The following is a 19,806-nucleotide window of genomic DNA, read 5'->3' as shown; positions in this document are numbered from 1 at the left end:
TTAATTAATGCTATTTGAATATATTATAACTTAAATCGCAAAATCTAAAGTGGGCTTAGCATGTCTCAAACCTTTGAATGCTTAAAATTGTACGCTAATGCTAACGGACTTTACGCAGTGACCCCCTATTGAGAGATTATTGTCGTCTGTTATATTTAGAAGTCCTTTAAGTTACACAAGTATACAATTTATATTCTGCCAATTATAACCGAAATAAAATCTGCAAATTATACCGATACATAAAATTTTGATTTAAATTTTGTTTTAACAAAGGAAATTTCATGTAAACGAGAAAGCCTCATGAAAAAGAGATAGATGTTAACACTTATTCTTCTTCGACATCTTAATTTTAATGCACCAAGTATTTTAGGGCAAATAATGTCTCCCACGATCCTTAGACAGATTTAATAAAAATTTTAAGAATTAAACAATTTTCAAATTAGATTAACTTTATTTAAGATTAAAATTAGTGCTTCGATATATCACTTCAAATCCGAATATTTTTTTGTTTTTTTTTAAACGTTCAGCACAAGATTTTTGTTATTTTATCAACCAAATTAAAGCACACGAATTATTTTTAACATTATTTGTTGAAATTAATGGGGAGTCCCCTCAGTCCTGATAACAACTTCAAAAAATGTGTTGCATGTATGAAAAATGATTCATTGCTATTTTTTGATAATTTAAAGGATATTTTTTAAAAGTTTGATATCTATTTTGACTGAAATTGTGGGCTAATCGAGGCTTACTCTACTGCTTACTCGAACCTCGAACGCAAACGTTAAAAATTCACTCAAAATCTTCTGTAAAAATAATTCGAAACTAAAGGATTACTAAAATTACCACGTGGTTATCCAATTAAAGTAAAGAAAAGCTAAAAGATGGTAAAATATGATGATTATCGTCTACCTCTCAAATTTCTTCCCAAACTTTTTTATTCACACAAAATTCATTTGTTAATTCGCAACTTTAGATTGGTATCATATTTAATAAATCCTAATTGAATCAATTAGACTTATTCTTTTACGAAAAAAAAAAAAAAAAAAAAAAACTTCATACGCTCCGCCTCTCGGTCATAGTTTTGTCACAAATCATAAAATAAACATAATAGTAAAAAATAAGTGGTCGGGTTGTAGAAAATCCGGCCGCAGATTTAGTAATTTTTTTTTTGTATTAATGAACGTCTTGAATGTGTGTGCATAACTCGCCATCTTGAGCGTTGGCGACAGAGATCCTTTTGTGCTGTAACGATTTGCAAAGTGTTGTAAATCTTATTACACAAAGTATACTTAGCTGCTACTTGTGGCTTTTATTATGACGGAGGTTGAGAAATTCAACGTCGATAATGTTATAGCACAACTTTTAGAAGGTGATTATATATACCTACTAAGTTTTTATATTTTTTTCTCCGTGCGACATTTGAACGACTATTTGACATTTATTGTAATAAAGGTTTATGCCTACCTGCTTCATTAGTCTTCTTGTTCGCCAATGTTAAAAAAATAGTTTTTTTTCTCAAATTTAAGTTTGAAGGCAGAAATCCCGTATTGCCAGAGCAGTTTTAATTTTATATTTTAAAACCAATATTATGTCAAATATAAGCCCATATTCTATCTACATATCTATATGTGTGCGTGTGTTTAAGGAAGTGCTTAGTGTGTAATATGAAATAAAGGGACTATTTAGTATTTTTTTACTTAGTTTAAAGTGGTATAAATAATGACTAGGATAATTTAAAAAAATAAAATTTTATTTTTATTTACATTTTATATATAGAAGTTATTTTAAAATAGCTTTTTATAATTTACATGCCTGGCATTGTTATCATTTTTTATGGTGGTCTGTTTTCTTTACTAACATGACTCATAAATCCTGTAAAATTCCTGTTTTCATGTAAAAAACTTTCATGTACACATTTGTGTACTTAACTTAAAGCATGGTCATGTACTTCATAAACTGTCATGATATAATTATTCAAACTAATTACCCTAGTGGCAGAGATTTTACAATTTTTGTTGATTGCATAAGATATTGATCAAGTATTTAAAACAAATCAAGTTGCTTCTATCATGTAAAGTGTTATTTGTAGAGGTAAGTTTTGATGTTATTTCAAATAAACCAGTTATTTTATGAAAAAGTAGGCTTTTTAAATGTTGAAATATTTTAAATTGAGCCTTATAATTGCAGCTCTTTATAAAAGGATTTTTAGAATTATTTATTATGCCTCAAAAAATTCTTTTTTAGTTGACTGGTGTAAATATAAACTCTTTAAAACTTTTTTTTCAGTCCGTGGCTCTCGACCAGGAAAAACTGTTCAGCTGACAGAATCAGAAATTAGAGGACTCTGTCTGAAATCTCGTGAAATCTTTTTAAGCCAGCCAATATTACTTGAGTTAGAAGCTCCACTAAAGATTTGTGGTAAGACTTCATAAACTTAATTTATGACATTTTGCTTAATATTACCTCTAAATTTGTAATCTTTTAGATCAATAATATATTTTTGAATGGTTTTATATTTTTGTACTTTTTCTATGTACTTTTTTTTCTTCCATGTTTGCTTTTATATAACCACAGACACTTATAATTCATAGTGGCACTTTTTAAATTCTTATATCTAAAGTGTCAATATAAACTTGTTAACTTATTTTAAAATTTCTGTTAAGCTATGAATTATTTTAAAATATAAACTTTTTGATAATAGCAATTAAACACGTTTTTAAATGAGATTCTCTGTGTTTTATGTCAAACCTTTATTACCTGATCTAGCATACCATATAGATAAATTAATTTTATCTAAGAGAAGATATTTCAAGTTTTATTCAGTTTGTGACAGTTTTCCATTGGCAATTTTTTATTGCATAAATTAATTGCATTTTTTTAAATTTAAATATTTTAATTTGGTCGTACTATATTTTGGTAATGTCTACTTGCAATAAGAAATTTAGAGTTTAAAGAAATTCTAAAAAGCCCTTATGAACTTTTATAATCATTAAATATTTAGTAAAACTGAGGTTTCCATTTCAATAGAAAAAATGCTGTGCAATTTTTTTTGTGAGTTACTAAATAATTTATAATTACCCCCTGTTTGAATTATTGGTTTCATTTTTTAAGGTGATATTCATGGTCAGTATTATGATCTGTTGAGATTGTTTGAGTACGGGGGTTTTCCACCAGAATCAAATTATCTCTTTCTTGGAGACTATGTTGACAGAGGTAAACAGTCTTTAGAAACAATATGTTTGCTGCTAGCTTACAAAATTAAGTACCCTGAAAATTTCTTTCTGTTGCGTGGAAACCATGAATGTGCAAGCATCAATAGGATTTATGGTTTTTATGATGAATGTAAGTGTTCTCGTTACTATTAACATTCTTTAAAATTCCAATTTTTGTGTTAAAATTTTATGGTTTGATCAGAAATAAAAGTAATTGGAGTTAAGTTTTTAATTTTCATGTGAAAAAAAGTAGAACAGTTCTTTTTATAAGGAATTAATTTTTAAGAAAAAAATTTTGTTTCTTTAACAAACCAATTTGTAGTTAATTATAATTAGTCTAAAAGCTAATACTAATTAATATTTATACTAATAAATGTAAACTGATGCTAATTTATAATACTTATCAAATAAATTAGAATATTTTTACATCAGTTCCATTTCTTAAATAAATTAAAGTTTTAAATTTAAATAAAACAACATTTTCCAATTTTTTGATATTAGGATATTAATACTTATAAATATAAACTAAAAATATACTACATGTTTTAAGCATTATAGTTAAAGTTTAATTAACTTAATTGAATAAATTAGTTTTAAATTTAATAATTGAATTTCATTTACCCGTGAAAATGTTTTAGCAAAGAAACTTTTGTAAAACTTTTGCTTCATAATAATTAAAGTTTTTTTAATTGGTGTATTTAATATTTAATTTTTTTTTGCCTTCCACATACTATTTTAATTAATAATTAATTTCTTGAAATTTCATAAAATTCTCTCAATACTGACTTCATTATCAGTTAATAACCAAAATTTGTAATTTATATAAAAGCAGCAAACATTTAATGAAAGAGATTTTTGTGAAATGACTTTTTTTTTTTTGTATACAGGCAAGAGAAGGTATAACATCAAGTTATGGAAAACTTTTACAGATTGTTTCAATTGCTTACCTGTTGCTGCCATTTTGGATGAAAAAATTTTCTGTTGTCATGGTGGTATGTAAATTTGTTGAAACAACTGTTTTTTTTAGGGAAGGTGGGGGGGGGGGGAGAAAACAATTCTGAAAGTAAGAATATCAGGTACTTGATAAGTTATTTGAAAACTGAAATTTTTTCAGTTATAGATTTTTTAGTTATCAATTTTTAGATTCTGTATGCCTAGCATGTTTTAAGTACCTTTCTAAAAATTGTAAATGAAATTCATGCCTCTATTTATTTTAGGTTTATCTCCTGATCTTCAATCAATGGAGCAGATTCGCCGAATCATGCGGCCTACTGATGTACCAGACCAAGGTATGTGGCTCTAATGTTTTATTATGCTGTACAATCTATCACTGCTTTATTACTCTTTTAATTTTATTTCATTCTGAATGTGTGATTAAAAGTTATAACTTAAAAATTTGTAATCTCTATTGCTATAAATCTTATTTTTATTTTAGAAATTGATTGTTCTTATTTGTATTTATTTGTATTATTTATATTTTTAAATTTATTTGTTTTTTACATAGTTTATATATATATATATATATATATATATATATATATATATATATATATATATATATATATATATATATATATATATATATATATATATAAATTTGTTATTTGAATGTCTGGTCTTTTATTTTTTTGTTATGTTTTATTTATAAAAATAAACTTAATTGAAAGAATAAAACTTTAGCTAGAATAATCAATAAAGAAATAACTTAATGACTTATCACTTGTCGATTGGTGCAATAATCATTATTTGTAATATTAGGTTTACTATGCGATCTTTTGTGGTCTGATCCTGACAAGGAAGTGACTGGTTGGGGCGAAAATGATAGGGGAGTGTCATACACATTTGGGCCAGATGTTGTTGCCAAGTTTCTTCATAAGCATGATTTTGATTTGATTTGTCGAGCTCACCAAGTAGTTGAAGATGGCTATGAATTTTATGCAAAAAGACAGTTAGTAACATTGTTTTCTGCTCCAAATTATTGTGGCGAGTTTGACAATGCTGGCTCAATGATGAGTGTTGATGAAACTCTTATGTGTTCATTCCAGGTATGGTTTTATATTAAGATATTTTTTAACTTTAGAGCAGCTATCTCTTTAAATTACTATGGTGTTTTAAAAACATTATTTTAAAAATGGCTTTATATTTTGAGCTTTTAAAATAAACTTTATTCTAAAAGTGGTAGGTAAAAATGCTTTTTTCTTTATGTCTTGACTAAAAAAAAGACGTAACTAACATTTTAAAAATAAAAACCGGCTTAAAAATGTTTTTGCATAGTTATGAAAATTTAATCCACATAAAAAGCTTGAGATTTTTATTTTTTACACATCCAATGTTGACATTTTTAAAAAATATTTTCAAACAAGTTACTGAACTATAACTAAAGCATACTTTGTATGTTATTATGTATGATACTTGCTATTTCCTGGCGTATTTCTTGATTGTGAGGACAATCATATTAACTTTAAGGTTGCTTGGTTGTGACTAATTGTGAATAATTCCCAATTACTTTTTGAACCTGATATTTCACTTATAAATCAATGTAAAAGTTTAAAAACTTTTCACTTTGTAAGCTTTGTAATTTTACACTATCCCTTATGACAAAATAGTTATAAGATGAAAATCTCTCTACTTCACTATTTTGCTATGGACATTTAATACATGGCCACTTCTGAATGAACTATTCATAAATTTTGGTTGAGAAGACAGTTTGAAAGTTTGAAATTTGCAACGCTAAAACTTTGAGGAATAGTTTTATAAACTCAAAACAAGCTGTTTCGTCAAATAAGAAAAAAAAAACCTATTTACTTAAAATGTTTGCGCCAGTCGCATTTAAATACAAATGAAGCATTAAAAAAAACTTTATTTCTTGTTTAGATTTTAAAGCCTGCAGATAAAAAAAAATTTCCATATGGTAGTTTTGGTGCTGGTCGGCCAATAACTCCACCACGTGGTGGTGCTGCAACTGCTGCTGCTGGTACTGGAGCAGGAAACACTCCGAAAGGAAAACCCAAGAAAGTTGATAAATAGACCTTATTATTATGTGTATGTATATACTTGTTTGTATATATATGTATATATACATAGGAGTTTGTGGCATTTTCCCCGCTTGCATTAGAAACTGTCGGTTCACGAACGTAATATTAAAATTTCCCCGATTCTCCAATAAAAATAAACGAAGAATGTATCATGTAATTATATCATACACAAACGTCATTAAATGTCTTTTTTAACTTTCAAAAACAGTCACAAATTTTTCAAAGAACACCTGTTAAAAATTTAAAGAGATGAACTCGAGGTTCTTATTAAAAAAAAATTAATATTCGCAATTATATAGTGAGTTATTTAAAGTGGACTTTCTTTTTGTGTATTATTTACATATGGGTGTTTTTTAATTAGGGATTGTAAAAATTTTAAATTTGGTATCCCGAAAGCATGCAAACCATCTCTATACTTATTGTCAAAAATTTTAGTTTTTGTAACAGTTCGTATTGTGTTTATTTTTTAATTGTATGTAAACCCACCTTTATTCAAAAAGATTGTATTATAACATTATTTGAATAAACCGGGTACAATTTGCATTCTTTTCTTGTGTGCGGTTTTTAAACGAGAATAATCTTTTGAGTTCTCAAAAAGTTCTTCAATACGGGGGTAAGTACTGTTACAAAACTTTATAACATTCTTTTCGTTTTCACTGAAAAAAAATTAGAAAAAAATTGTTGCCAATTTAGAGTACAATTGGAAAAACTCTTACATCTGATCATGATTTGAACAAAAATTAATAGTGGTTGAAAAAAAAAGAGGTTTTTTTTTTTGTTTTTTTTTTACCAATGTTACACATTTATCTGTATAGCTATCTCCTGATTGTCTTTGCAATCTTATGATTTTCCAATCGCAAAACGATTTTTTTCCTTTCTGCATCTAAAAAATTGTCGATCGTACTTTTTCGTTGGTTTATTATAGATATCCCTTCTGAGTTTTGTGTTCTTATTTTAAATCTATTTTAATTTTTTAATATTTAATCTAAAAAAAAAAACTTTTCTTCAACTTAAAAAATCGATAGAAAAATCCATTGATGAACTTGTAAAGTTTCTATGAATGAACTCTCAATGAATAACGCAGTTGCTAGATTTTCAATCGTTATACAAAATGCGTCACTTGAAAGAAAGAGCGCCTTTATCTCATTCTTTATTCGAGAGATCTGCGTAAACTTCGTTTCAACATCTATGTCAGCCGAAGATTTGAATCTCAGAACATCTTTGCATTTCTTTTAAACTGCACAATTTTACTTTCAACCAATCGGGAACTTTTAATATTTGTAATTAATGTAATTGAACTTGTTGAAACGACTCAACTTGAAAGAACTTCACAGGCCAGTATCATTCCCTGTAGAGCATAATACCTCACTTCTCATAAAATTTTTCGATGGTTATAAAAGCTGATCATCAACCAAATAATACCGGTCATTTTTTGGTGGGAAAAAAGCCTGAAGTTTTATAGAAGAGTTTTATTGCTATCTGTAAACTTACAGCTTAATAGCCTGTTGTTGTCGAGCTATTCAAGTCGGTTACTTAAATATAAAGATACTAAGCCCAAACGGTACTTGTTATGTTTGAGCATACAAATCAAAGGAGCAGAATGTAAAAATGTTTGTTTTTAATTCTAAAAACTGAAAAATAAAATCAAAAACTTTGGTAATATTTTTTGTTAAAATTACATTTTGTGGGCAGCTTTCCGTCGTTGCAATACTTCACATCTTAATAAAAGTTTTGCAATCCTAATAATATACTAATATAATTTTGTTGATTCATTTACACAAAAAGTTATTGAAATAAAGTTAACGGATTATAAAGTACTATACAAACTACTGATTTGAATTCGTTTTTCTATTTGTCAAGTCTTTTTATCCATTAAAAAAAAAAAATTTTGGTCAAAATTTAATTTTCAACTTTTTATCCAGGGAACACGACCACAATATCTCGTAATATTAGAAAGAAAAAGTGACTGAATTAAGTTTATGTAAACTACGTCACATATAATGAACTGCATTAGTTCTCAGTTGTTCTCAGTTCTTAGTTCTCAGTTAGAACTGTTAACCGCAAATAAACTTTTGCTTAAATTTTATGAGGGCTACTAAAATTTTGTGCAGCACATTAGATGGTAAATTTTTTCTGACGCATTAACCCTGGGTTGTTTCTTAAAATAGTAATTTCTTTGGTCTGCTTTTTCAGCAAAACAACTTGATGAGTCTTTCGCGGAAAATTTTACTCAGTTAAATTTATCAAGTTTTAAACTACCTTACATTTGGAAAGATGCTTGAATAGTAAATATCGGAGTGGAACGAAGTCAGAGAGAGAAAAGATCAGAACGATAAAAACTGAAGAACAGAACAAGGAAATTTTAGAATGGAACAAAAATGTCAGAACAAAAAGATGTTCTGCACAATCTTAGAGCTACCAAGCTCGAAAAATATGCAGAACATTGTTGTATAATATGCAGAATATTGTTGTATAATATGCAGAAAAATGCAGAATGTTGTTGTAGAAGCTCAATAAGCAAAAATTGTATCTTTAACCCACAGAAAAATTAAATTTTCATTCATTTAAGAAAATGACGGAGATAAAACAAAGTAAACAAATAAAAGAAATTGAGAAAGTTAAAGTCTGTTTAGCTTATAAGTAATAAAGTAATTTCTTAGCCATATAATTTAGCAAAGAATTAAATTATTTTGATTAGAAAAAACTAAAAAAAATAATGTTTTATCATATCCGGTTAGTATTATTTAATCAAATCAATGCTTAACAGACCATTCTCAGTGAATCAACATCAACCAATCAAAATTATGGTTTGGATATAACCAACCATTTTGTTGCATAAAGTTTATGAACTTTATATCGGTGCCGACCACTGATCTCTATAATAACTGGATAGCGCATCTCTAATATCAAAATTCACGCCAAAATCGCCATATTGGAAAGCCCCAGAACAATGAAATCTGATATGTGTGATAAAGCGATAAAGCGATAAGCCGAAAAACAGAACTTAAAGCTTACGGGATTAAAATTTTTGGGGCTTTCCAATATGGCAATTTTGGCGTCAAAAAATAAGAAGTTTTGCTCGGAGTTGCGCTATCCAGTTATTATAGAGATCAGTGGTGCCGACATTAGAGTTATTCATTATCATTGCATAAACATGAGGAGTAAATATTTTTTAAAAAATCTTGTTTCGTAGAATTTTTCGTTAATTTAATTATTCATAAAGAAACCTCTCTACTTAGCAAGAAGCGCGAGAGAAAGAAAAAAATTCCAGAAAGTGCTTTTTGTTTTTTCGTAAGACATCTGTTTTCTAACCTTTCAATTACAAATATTTACGCATTTAAAAAGTCGCGTACGAAAAACATCCGAAACCTCTTTAAAACGAAGGGGCACTTAATGAGCTTCATAATTTTCGTTGTAAATGACAAATTCGTTAGAAAAAAAATATTTGTTGTCGATTGAAAGAATAGAACAAACACAAGACCACTTTTGTTTTTATGAAGAAAGCGTCGAAAAATTTAACAGCACTGAACACCTTTCTCAAAAAGAGATCGTAATTATTAATATAATTTCATTAAAATATTGTCTAGACTTTTTTATTGTTTAGATGGCAAATATTGATTAAAAATCTAAAAAAAAATCCTCTTTTTATGATCTTTGGTTGGTTCTTTTTATGAACTGGTTGTACTGGTTGTACACAGAGAGAGAGAGGACGTATGGACTGGTTGAACTGGTTCAGAGAGAGGACTTTTTTTTATTAAGGACTTAATGTCTCACTAACACAAAAAAGGGCTAAAAAAAAAATCAAAACTTTACATAAATTGATTATATGAATTACAATTTTTTAACAAATAAATCTTTTTAAATGAATTTTTCAAATCCATATCCTGTTGCTTTCTTAATTTCATTTCTTTTGCCTCTTGCTGCTTATATTTTTTCATTTTCGCAGCTTCAAATTTTCCTCTATTTTTTTTCTTCTGATCATTCAACTTGCAGCTTGCATAACTTCAAAAGAAGTATGGAAAAAATACTTTTAACTTGACATCATAAAAGTTAAGGTATGGGCGAACATTATCAATTTACCATTTTATCAAATTACCATTGTCAATTGTACTTTTACAATGGCAACTATTATACAACAATTTTCAATTGTACTTTTATAATGGCAGATGGAATATATAGACAAATATCACCTGCTTAAATACCAGATACAATGTTAGCAGCTGTGAATGCTTGGTCCCAAGCTTTCTTGACAAAATCCACAAAAATTTGACTTGTTGACTTTAATACTGTCAATAAGTATTGTATAAAGTTTAAAATACAGTACAGCCTAACAGTTGCAATCAGTGGGAAAAATATGCAGGCATCGATAGCTTCAATGTCGTTTCTAACGACAACAGAGTTCAACAGAGTTATGAGAATCATGGCCATAAACTATTAGTACATGCGGCCTGTTGTTACCAGTCTTCGGCAAAAGTTTGTAAACCATAGGTGTTCTAACCCTTGTTTTGTCCACCCAGTTTTACAAACTCCATTTTGAACCAACTGGTACCAACAGTATTAAAGGTTTGATTTTAATGTTTTACGTTTTAGTATTAAGTGTGGTATTAAGTGTGTGGAATAAAAATAAATTGTTCATAAATGGTAATAAATATATATAGATAATTGAAACAAAAACTTTTACAGCCAAAAGTAAAACAAACAAAAAATGTTGTAATTGATGATAAAATAAGAAAAGAAGTATTTAATAAATGGCTTTATTTTTGTAATAATATAACTTAAAAGTATACGAAAGATAGTGTAGCAGTAGCTTAAAAAACGGATACGTATTTTCAATTAGAGTTTGCATTTTTCGAATAAATAGCAATCCAAACTAAGCACAAATCAGTTTCAGCTGCCAAGTTGCCAGTTGCTTGAATTGTTTACCAATTCGAAAAATAAACTTCGAAAAAACTTTGTAAATATTTATATCAGAATCAACTTTTTATCAGATGCGTTCCTTTGTTTTTTATCCTTTTCATTTGAGCCATAATGTTTTGTAGACAACTTGGTAAAGACAACGTAAATCTTTTTGCTAAAATAAGGTTGCATGCGTTTTCTCACAGTCATCTTGAATTCTACTTTTTTTTTAAGTGTGATATTATTCGCTTACACAAGTTGCTACTAGAATTTTTACCTCTCCAATTTATACATATTTCTCTTGCTTTTTAGATGCGCCAGGTGAAGTGTAATTATTTTATGTTAAAAAATGTGGAACAGCACAGAAATCTAGAAAATCAATAGTGTCGATCTATGAACAAGTCACATCGAACTGTATAGGATATAGCTGGTGCTAACGAGTTTTAAGGTTAATTTCATGAATGGAAGTAATATTAAAAATAACAAAACAGTCTCAAAACGGCTTAATTCGACGATTTACAAACGCTAGCTTTTTTATATTTTGCGCAACAAACCACGGAAAAAACTTTTACACTTGCATTCGAGCAAATTTCTCTAATGTTATTGAGATGGCGCCAAACATGTTCTTCGAATGAAATTTTTCACAATTTTGAATCAGAGAGCAGTGAAACAAACTTAAAAACTAAACTTTTTAAGTTTGTTTCACTGCTCTCTGATTCATTTTGTACTTTTACTTTACATTCTTTGAGCTTAATTCAATTGATCATCCACGCCATAATTAAGTTGTGCGAGGATAGCACTCAAGAATTGCCAGTTAGAGGAATTTCGAATTAAAATACCTTTTTACTACTTTTGAGCATTAATTTTTTGTCTACGAAATTATTTCATCAGAATGCAGTTGCCTGCACAAAATTGATGTTCTTTCTTCACAAGAAGTTATGATAATAAGATTGAATCTCGTAGGGATCTGAAAAGATAATGATGAATTCCTCGAAAAATGTGCAGCCACAAGCCTATGATAACTATGTTAATCACATGAATCACCAGTCTTCTCAAGCATGGCCTTCATCCCAGGATACTTGCACAATTTGCTGAACTTTTTGATGTGTTCAAAGATGAAAGAAATGATGTCTTATGAGAGAACGCAATGTACCTCTTTGCTTAAACCGACATTAGTATCTAAAAAAACTCGTAAACATCCCAGCTCAGTTTACACTTTTTACTTTTATTATCGTGTTTTAAAAAAAATTCGTTGATTGGTCATTCATCTCTAAGAGCACACGATAAACTTTTATGCTTTTATTCAAAAACTTTATAAAATAAAATTATAAAACAATTCCGAATATTTATATTTCCAATAATTTTTTTTTCTTTAGTAAATTTGCTTTCTTTAATCTTACCAAAGTAGAATCAGTGGTTTGATGAAGGTTCAGTGGTTGCACAGCTTTAAACAAAAAATTAAAAGATAAAAGAAAAAGAATCCATCAACTTTCCATTTATTCGTTTTTCTTTTTCTTATTATTCAGAATACGATGAAAAATTGTTCGTCAAGTGCTTTTTTGAAGCACAGGCTTCTGTTACAGAAGATTTAAAAAGATCTTTGGATGAACGAGGATGGTGGGAGATGGTGGGAGATTGCAATGCGCGATGGAAAATTGTCTTTTGAGTTAGCACAAGATAATTATTTATTTGTCTGACCCATGAATGCTAAGAAATTTTGAATACGCTGAGACATTTGTTGGATGGTTGTCTGCAATCAATGCTCGAATGTTAAAACCTGCAGATCTTAATGTATTTAAACTTTCCTCTATTTCAGTTTTAATGAAATCTCTAGTGATATTTGTCTCTGGGATGGCTTTAAAATTGATTATATCTAAACCTGTCAATAAAGAAGCTTTTTTTTCGGCCTTTCATCCTTTCACTGTTAAATAAAATGCTTTTAGTACATTATTCACCTTGGATACAAATTGAAAATTAGATTATTTTATGCTAAAACCTCTGAGCAGATAGAATAAGTTAAAAAAAGAAAAGCAATTATCCAAAAAAAAAAATTGGGAAGAACAAAGTCTTATTGTTGACATGCCAAAACAAGGTTTTGGAAACACTAATGATGATAATACTGCCAGAAGAGCCTTTGAAAAATCGAATACCTTCTCTGATATAACTGTTGTAGATGTTGACATCATTTCTAGACTTAAAACAACTTTAAAAGCAGTTTATTCAGGATATGATTTAGATCCAAGCTCTTTTCAAAAATATTGTAATGATACAACAGATAAAATTCTCTCTCAATACAATTAGTATATTATTCCTCCAAGCGTTCATAAACTTTTAGAACATGGTTTAAAGATTGCCGATTGCATTAGAACTTCCCATTAGAGTTTATTCAGAAGAATCACTAGAGGCTCTCAACAAAGAGATTAGAAATGCAAGATTAAATCATTCATGCAAAATTTCAAGAATCAATGCTTTGAAAAACCAATTTAACTATCTTATGATAAGGAGTGATCCAGTAATATTGAGCATTCAATTCACCAACCATAAATGTGAAAATAAAAAATTGCTCCCAATAGAAGTTCTTTCTCTGCTTAAACAGTGATAGTTTTTTTGTAAAATTTTGTAATTTAGTTAAATTTGCCATCAAAAATTAAATTTTTTATGAATTAAAGTTTAAAATAGTTATAATAGTAATGCTCAGAGCATTACTATTATATACTCTTTGTTTATGTCTGAGTTTTTCTTTTATCGAAGATAATTCTTTCAATGATTGTTTTTATCAAAAGAGGAGGGTAACAATTTATGACATATATTTGAAAAAATTAAGTTTTAAGTTTTCTATAAATTAAACTTAAAAAATATTTATAGTAGTAATGCTCAGAGCATTCTATTATAAACTCTGTTGATGACTGAGTTTCTTTTTTATTGAAGATAACTATTTTATTCGTTGTTTTTACCAAAAGGGGAGGGGTGCGGTAATAATAATGACATAAATTTGGATGGTAGTATACCGAGTGATCACGCATTATTACAAGTGGGAGTGAGTTAAAAAGTGATTTAAAGATAAACTAAATATTATGCAAACTATTATTCGATTCGACAAGTAAAATTAAAAAAAAAAAAAAATCTTCTTGCGCGTGTAAAATTGCATACGCGAGTATTTTTTGGAAACGCGCACGTTTTGCAGGTTGTTGCGCGTAAAAATAACTTAAAATCACATATTTAAGTTCTTGGCAATAAACAGTAAATATTCATTTAATAGGTTAGAAAAAACAATAACTATTCATTTTATAGGTAATTTGATTGTTATATAATTTTTGCCGTTTTTTCTTTAATTTGAGTCACTGTGCGTTGGAGGCTCGCCTTCCCTTTCCCCCTCCCCATTAATTTAGCTTTTCTATGTCTTCCTTTAGACGTACGTGTATCTGGTAACCGTAAATAAAGCTCTTAATGCAAAATAAAAAGTGAATTTAACTCCAAAGGTCTCAGTTTCTTAAGATCTTTCCAACCATTTGCTAACTGCTCTGCTCTACTAAATTGAAATTTATTTGCTGTAGTCATTTTGGCTGTTAATAGTTACATATTCTTCTTTAAGTAAAAATTTCATTATTATTGCAAAGTACGAAAAAACTTTTCCAATAAAACATTCAATACTTTAATTCACATTAGTAACAGCACCGCATTGCGAATTCAAAATCAAAATTAGACATCGTTACCAATGTTACAATAAATGTAGGCCCTGTAAATAAGCATATAATCATATCAGCAACAAGTCGGAAAAAGATCTGAAAAGCTTCTATGAATTAATTCTAAGCATGACCATAGATTACATACATTTACCATAAAATTTATCGGTTGCTTTAACAAACACCTCATCAGCCATAATAATGCATGTTATGTCGTAGTAATGCATGTCAGCCATGATAATGCATTAAACGCTGTCTTTTATCCAAACTGTGTAATATATTGTTTTATTGAAAGTCTCAAGTACTTTTATTTTTAAGAAAAAATCTCAAAGAATACTATAAATATAATAATGTTCTTATATTACCACAGCATTTTACATAAATTACCATTTTTTTTTTTACTTTAGACGATTGAGATATGAGTTATCTATCGTTTAAATAATCTGAATAAAGATAAAATTTAGTATCATATGTATTTTTATTTTCAAAACAATATTTCAACATAAAAGGAGAAAATACAAACTGAATTCAAAGTTCAAACAGACCATTCTTATGTATTTAAATTCTACTTATATAACCTGCCTCCAAAAAATAGGAAAATAACCTTTTTGAATAATGGTATGTTAAGTTTGCATAACAATTCTTCCTGTATATCCTGCCTTTGATGTAGTAAGTAAACCTACAATGGTTGGCGTAACACACCAAATGTCTATTGAAAAAAAAAATCAGTTAAAGAAATAAAATCATTAGGAACTTTTTTAAAAGTTCAACATATAATTTTATTAAAATCTATCCAAACTAGACAAGTGTTTTCACACTTATCTAGTTTAGATAGGTTCTATTAAAATCATTTTCTTATGATGTTCTTATTTAAATCATGAAGTGTTGAAGTTATTCTGTATAAAGTTTTGTTTCTTTTGAGACCCAGGTTGATATACTTTTGAAATAAAAAAAATTCACTCATATAGGGGAGCCGTTGTGTAATCAAGGGTCGTGGTGAGTGACCTTAATCAAAAATTAAATAAAACCAATAACTTTCCAACTACTTTCAAACTAGGGATGGGAGTTAAGGTTAGTTTTAGTCTAACTAAATTTAGTCGACTAACTTTTTAGCATAACTAAAATTAGTCGACTAACTTTTTAGTCTAACTAAAATTAGTCGACTAACTTTTTAGCGTAACTAAAATTAGTCGACTAACTTTTTAGTCTAACTAAAACTAGTCGATTAAAACAAGATTTAGTACTAAAAACTGAATAACCTATACCATAAAATTTTCACACACGATTGCACATTATTGTGGCGGTTGAATGTCCCAATTATGGTTCATAGGGGCCAGTCAAATCAAATTCGTAACGTATTAAATCAAATTTGATTATTAGAATTTTTTCCCAGCTCTGAAACAACTACCAATGCGGTTGTTGCAACTGTTTATAAACACCCAATCTAAAAAAGGCACCCTTTAGACGTTTAATTAACATTCCGGAGTTTAATTGAACGTCTAACTCGGGGTTGGGAAAGCGAACTTGTTGGGGTATTTTTGTTCTCACGATCTAACCACCACGATTTTTTTGAGAAACATTTTTATTTGACTTAACAACATTCTTGAGTTTGGAGTTCGCACAATGCCTAAAAGTGTCATATCTGAAACATCAAAAAATCCTGCCCACGCCGCTGGTAAAGCTATATACGAAAAATAAAATTTTCGCAAGAATGACAAGCGAAAAGAAACTTGCTAATCGATTCATTTCGAAAGAAGATTTTCGGAACCTACAGAAAGGACTCAGTTAAAAGAAAATATCAGTTAAATCTTCATAAAAATTTGCATGCGCGATAATTGACACTTATGAGTAATGAGCATTTAATTACTTAGTTCATTGAACGGATTTATTTAATGGAACATTTCAATCTTGTTTTTATGACAACGAATTTCAAAAGTTTTCTTCCGTAAGTGACCTTTCGTCAAGTGGATTTATCGAAAATTTTCCTTTCGACATTAATTTTTTGATCATTACTTGAAAAAACAAACTAGTAAAATTTTAATGTTGCTATACTGAAAATAAAATTTCATTACAAACAGTTTGATATATACAGATATTTTATTTTCACATTTCTTGCAGTTAGGCGAATAAACTTCCTTCATAGATTTCGAAACGTAGTTATCAAAAGCGCTCATTTCTCAAGTGCTATTTCCGAAAGCGAAACTTTTGGAAATTTTGGAATAGTGAACAATAAAGGGTTAAATAGTAACAAACATAACCTAAAAACGCCAACCAATTTAAGCGCAATTCCGTACTTGTTTGTCCGTACGTTGAAAAAATGAGAAACTAATAAAGCTTTAATTATGAATGTAATGATAGTGTTGCATATGTAAGCTTTCACATTAAATGACAAGTTTGTTGAGAAAAATGATGGAAGTTTGCGTTAATAAGTTGGCACTTCTTATCGCTGATATGAAATTAAATATTTAGAGACTAAGTATATTCGCTAGTACACATGGCCGGGGGGGGAGGAGGTGGTAAGTTGAAAATTGCCGTAAGAATATTTGCCGATTAAAAATTATACTTGCTGAGTATAAAAATATATAACACGGTTGCTGAGATTTGCTAACTAATTATAATAACATCTAAATTTGCCGAATGATCAAACTAAATATCGGTAATAGATAGTGAGTGTCATACCCCCAACACCACCATCCCTTCTCGCTGGCTCCAATACTATATATCACTAATGTGAAATTGATAATTTATAGGATTAATTTTTTATATAATTTTATGGATGTTACTTATCTGGGATAATTTTTCTTATGTTGCAGTTTTCAGCCTTTGAAATAGGGTTGTTAACCAAAAGATTTCAAATATTTCTGGAAAATTTTTCAAAAGGGTATATACAATTAGTTATTATTTTTATTCTTAACGAATATATAGAAGCATTTAAAATTGTCAAAGTAACTTTCGCAAATATTACTTCTAAATATTAGACTTTCACAAGTTGCTCTTTCAAATAATGCTCTTGCCATATGGCAACAAAAACTTTGAATTGATTCTAATTGATTCCTGTTCCTTAAGTTATCAACTTAGTGATATTTTTACATAAATCCAACTTTATTTTTCTTATTCTAGTCAATGTTGTGATTGTCTTATTCTAGCCAATGTTGTAATATTCATTAAAATAAATTATTTAAATAATTTTTTAAATAGTTTTTTCAATATTCGACTAATAAAGGGTTAAGTACATTTAAGCTTCGGCAACTTATTTATTATAAAATGCATACCAAATGTTAAACGTATTGATAGAGTTTTTAAAATGCGAAACATTTAACAACATTTACAGAGAAGCTAATCGTCCGCATTTAAAAATGCAACCTCCGCAATTAAAATCGTTTTTAATAACTGTAGAATAAGATAAAAATTCTATTAAATGGCTGCAGTCGCTTTATCAAACCAGAAAATTTCTTATCACTTTTTAATTACTTACAAAATGCAGAGTATAATCTATCATTTTTAAGTACATTTTCACTTTTTGTTAAAAAAAATTAAGATACGATTTATTTTTCCCAAAGTAATGTTTGTTGTCAAATGTGTCAAAAATTTATTTTTTAGTTGTATTTAAATTCATTTAATTATATTAATTATGGCTGTATACTAGGCAGCAGCAATTTTTGTCATTAAATTGCTTCAAGCTGGAGTAGATAGTTTATAAGAAAATAAGAGTTTTAGCGTGAAAAGTAAGAACTGAAGTCAACTCGAAGCTATATTATTTAAAAAGTAAGTTTGAAATATCAACTTAAATACACCTTGTACAAAAAGTTTAAACGCACTTGTTTTTTTAACGTCTATAATTCTTTTAAGAAATGATAACCCGATAAATTGATGAGATATGGTCCGAATTTTTTATGTTTATTTTTACTAATGGTTTAATTTATCGATTTAGATAAAAAAATATATATAAGGACACCATAAAGAAGGTGGAGGATGATGAGAAAATTAACGGAGCAATTAAGTCCTTTCAATTTTTTGAAATAAAGTTTAAACGCACTTTGGTTGGAAAACTCGTAACTCTAGTTAATTGATTGGTTTTTTCTTGCAGTCTTTTGCATTTTCATCACTCAAAAGCCTGCTATCGTTAGCATATTCTACTTGCATCTTTATTCTTATTTTATTTTGCAAAAAAAACTGCGTCTACGATTTGATTCAACCTACAGCCATTTTCAACTGATAAAACTTTGTCAAAAGATCATATTTTCATGGGTGAAAGAGCTGTCTCATCGAAAATCAAATGGCAAGTAATTGGCATGCATAAAATGAAAATGAGCAATCGACAAATTGGCAAACATTTGAATATTTCTGAATTCAGCGTTCGTACAACAATAAAAAATTACTTATCGACTGGTAGTGTCGATGATAAACCTCGTATTGGGCGCCCAAAAAAACTGTCAGTTCGCGATGAAAACATGCTTTATACGCTTAGCAGACGCAACCCAAAAGCAGGAGTGTCAGCTTTGACTGCAGAAATCAATAGTTCGCTTGCAGACAAAACAGTTAGTCGTACGACAATAAGTAAGTTATCACGCAAAAAAGAATTAAATTCGTTTCATGCTGTAAGAAAGCCTATGTAGTCGTTAACCGATCGTCTAAAGCGAAAAAAATGGTGCAAAGAGCGTTTAAATTATTCGGTGGAACAATGTAAAATAATTAACTTTAGCGATGATTCGATTTTTGAAATTATTAACAGAAAAAACAAAAGATTTGTTCGTCGCAAAAATACGGAAAAATATTTGAAGCAACACATACACAGACGTATTCAAAAAGGTGGTGGCTCTGTCGGCATATGGGGATGCATATCAGGCTCAGGCGTTGGCTGTCATAAAATATACGAAGGAAGATTGAACCAGTATGGGTATCGTGACATTTTGGAAAATTCGCTTATCCCTAGTTGCAATTTGTTCCAGGCTGATCAAAACTGGTTATTTCAACAAGACA

At 28.8% G+C, this 19,806-nt stretch overlaps 2 protein-coding genes across 2 annotated transcripts; both read left to right on the top strand.

Annotated features, from left to right (window-relative positions):
* Positions 1-1,113: 1,113 nt before the first annotated feature.
* LOC145191930 (serine/threonine-protein phosphatase PP1-gamma catalytic subunit B) lies at positions 1,114-6,788 on the top strand. The gene is made up of 7 exons (XM_090089036.1): positions 1,114-1,369; positions 2,287-2,418; positions 3,112-3,342; positions 4,100-4,204; positions 4,430-4,501; positions 4,971-5,257; positions 6,087-6,788. Exons 1-7 carry the CDS (start codon positions 1,315-1,317, stop codon positions 6,237-6,239), a joined length of 1,035 nt encoding a protein of 344 aa, XP_089945162.1. The 5' UTR covers positions 1,114-1,314; the 3' UTR covers positions 6,240-6,788.
* Positions 6,789-19,070: 12,282 nt separating this feature from the next.
* LOC149894105 (uncharacterized) lies at positions 19,071-19,442 on the top strand. Its single transcript, XM_090077144.1, has one exon. The coding sequence runs from the start codon at positions 19,071-19,073 to the stop codon at positions 19,440-19,442; it is 372 nt and encodes a 123-aa protein (XP_089933270.1).
* The last annotated feature ends 364 nt before the right edge of the window (positions 19,443-19,806 follow it).

Source organism: Hydra viridissima, unplaced genomic scaffold, assembly GCF_058129835.1.
Source record: "Hydra viridissima isolate aposymbiotic clone 2 unplaced genomic scaffold, HvirCarnegie_v1 scaffold_1, whole genome shotgun sequence".
NCBI classification, from domain to species: Eukaryota; Metazoa; Cnidaria; class Hydrozoa; order Anthoathecata; family Hydridae; genus Hydra; species Hydra viridissima.
The sequence above is the reverse complement of the archived record's forward strand: the minus strand, read 5'-3'. Positions and strand labels throughout refer to the sequence as shown.